The 1,804-nt window shown below is 46.4% G+C and overlaps 1 protein-coding gene across 1 annotated transcript; it reads left to right on the forward strand.

Moving 5' to 3' along the window:
• Positions 1–6: 6 nt before the first annotated feature.
• Positions 7–1,804, forward strand: LOC112157315 (the record flags this gene model as incomplete). Its single annotated transcript, XM_024290004.2, is given in 1 exon segment — positions 7–1,804. A coding segment is annotated over 1 exon segment (1,211 nt), but the record flags the coding sequence as incomplete, so codon positions are not given.

Genomic DNA, 1,804 nt, shown 5'->3' on the forward strand with positions numbered 1-1,804 from the left:
TCTTCACCCTAGACTTAGGCTTGTCCGCCTATTGGGACCGTAACACATTTGGGGGCTCGTCCGGGATGAATCCTTCTTGACCAGTGGCAGATTTTTTTGAGCAATACTTGTGTGGAGGTCTGTCTTCTTGCAGCCTGTATTGCTCCTGTCTTCTGCCCTGGCGTTTTGGGCGCTGGTGTGCGCATTGGTGGCTTGTGTCAGTACTTTGGTTGGGGGCAATTTTGGGCCTCGTACTGACACTTTGTCTAAGCCTTTGAGGATTTATCCCATCTGATCAGTAGCATTGTTGGGGCAATACTTGTATGGAGGTCTGTCTTTTTACAGACTTTATTGCCTGGGCTTCTGTTGTGGTGTTTTGGGTGCTGGTAAATGCATATACTTTTTTTTTTTGGACACCAGTTGCTGTTTACTCCCTGCCTCAAAGTTTCTGTTCTCCCTCTTTTGCTCCTTTTGTTTAGCCCCTGTGTGTTGGGTTTTCTTCAGTGTTGTACAGCCAGCTGTAATAAAGTACTGCACCAAGGATCACCCATTTTGGTCCAAGTGAAGTTTTGTTGGTGTGAGGGACTTTCGGTAAGCAGTCCATTGTAAGCAGGATGAGTTTGCCAATGGGCAAAGCTTCTGCTGACTTCCTTCGTTTGAAGGAGCTTGAGGTCGAACTGCTCCGTTTGAGGATCAGAAAGAAGGAAATTGCTTATGAGGTTGAACTTAAAAAAATTAAAGAGGAAAATCAAAGGCAGATTCACTTCAAGAAACTCGAACTGCAACGAGCTACACCTGTTGCACCACCTCTTTCCTTCTGTGTCCCACCTTTCGATGTGGACAAATATGTTAACTTCATTCCCCCAGTTGGTGACAGGGCCATGGATGATTATTTTGCTCTGTTTGAGTGTGCTGCTGAGGTTTTGCGGTGGCCTAAAAGTGTCTGGCCACTTTTGCTGCAAAAAGTCCTTCCTGGGAAGGCCCAGGAAGCTCAGGCATCCTTGTCAACTGTGGACAGTGGAGAGTATGAGAAGGTGAAGGCTGTGGTGTTGCTTTCATACAAGTCTGAGCCAGAGGTTTGTGGAGTGAAATCTGGACATCTTGGTAAGACAGGGGATGACCTGGCTGAGGAAAAAGTGCTCAATCAACATGTTGCTCCTAGTTATATAAATCCAAGTTCTAGTGGCATGGTTGTACAGCATCCTAAGGTTGTTCCTGTGTGCACCACTGCTGATGTGCAAGCAGAAAACCTGGGTCAGGATAAGTTTGAGGACTTTCCAGACCTCAGTGACAGCTTCATGGCTCACCTTGAAGATCCTGTCCAGCAGCCAGTTGCACTTCATGCTCGCATAAGTGGTCACGAGACGAGGCTCTGTGGTCTTTCTCCACCTTGTATGCCTTTTTCTAAGACTACTTCTGTGGCAGTAACCAAATTTCCTCAAAAGCAAAAGGTTTCGGAACAGGACCGCGACTTTTCATCGAAACCCCTGTTTTACATGGTGGCGTATGGTTCAAGGACCAAAAACAGCAATCACGCCTTGCATGAAAGGCTTTTGTATGAGTCTGCTTTGTTTTCTCAGGGGTCTGATTTTCTGTGCCCATTTCTGGTGTTGAGTGGGGTGTCTAAGAGGGCTGTGGACTGCGATGCTCCATTCCCATGCATTGAGGAATGCAATACATTTCGTCTGAGGAATAAACATCCAGAAGCCATCTACAGGGCAACTGAACCTGTATTTGTGTGCTGGACAGTAAGATCTTTACAGGACAGATGGCTCTGCGACGATGAAATAGAAAAATACCCAACCTGTTGTGTCATTTATGCACT

The sequence above is a fragment of the Oryzias melastigma genome, linkage group LG1 (genome assembly GCF_002922805.2).
Source record: "Oryzias melastigma strain HK-1 linkage group LG1, ASM292280v2, whole genome shotgun sequence".
Classification (NCBI taxonomy): Eukaryota; Metazoa; Chordata; class Actinopteri; order Beloniformes; family Adrianichthyidae; genus Oryzias; species Oryzias melastigma.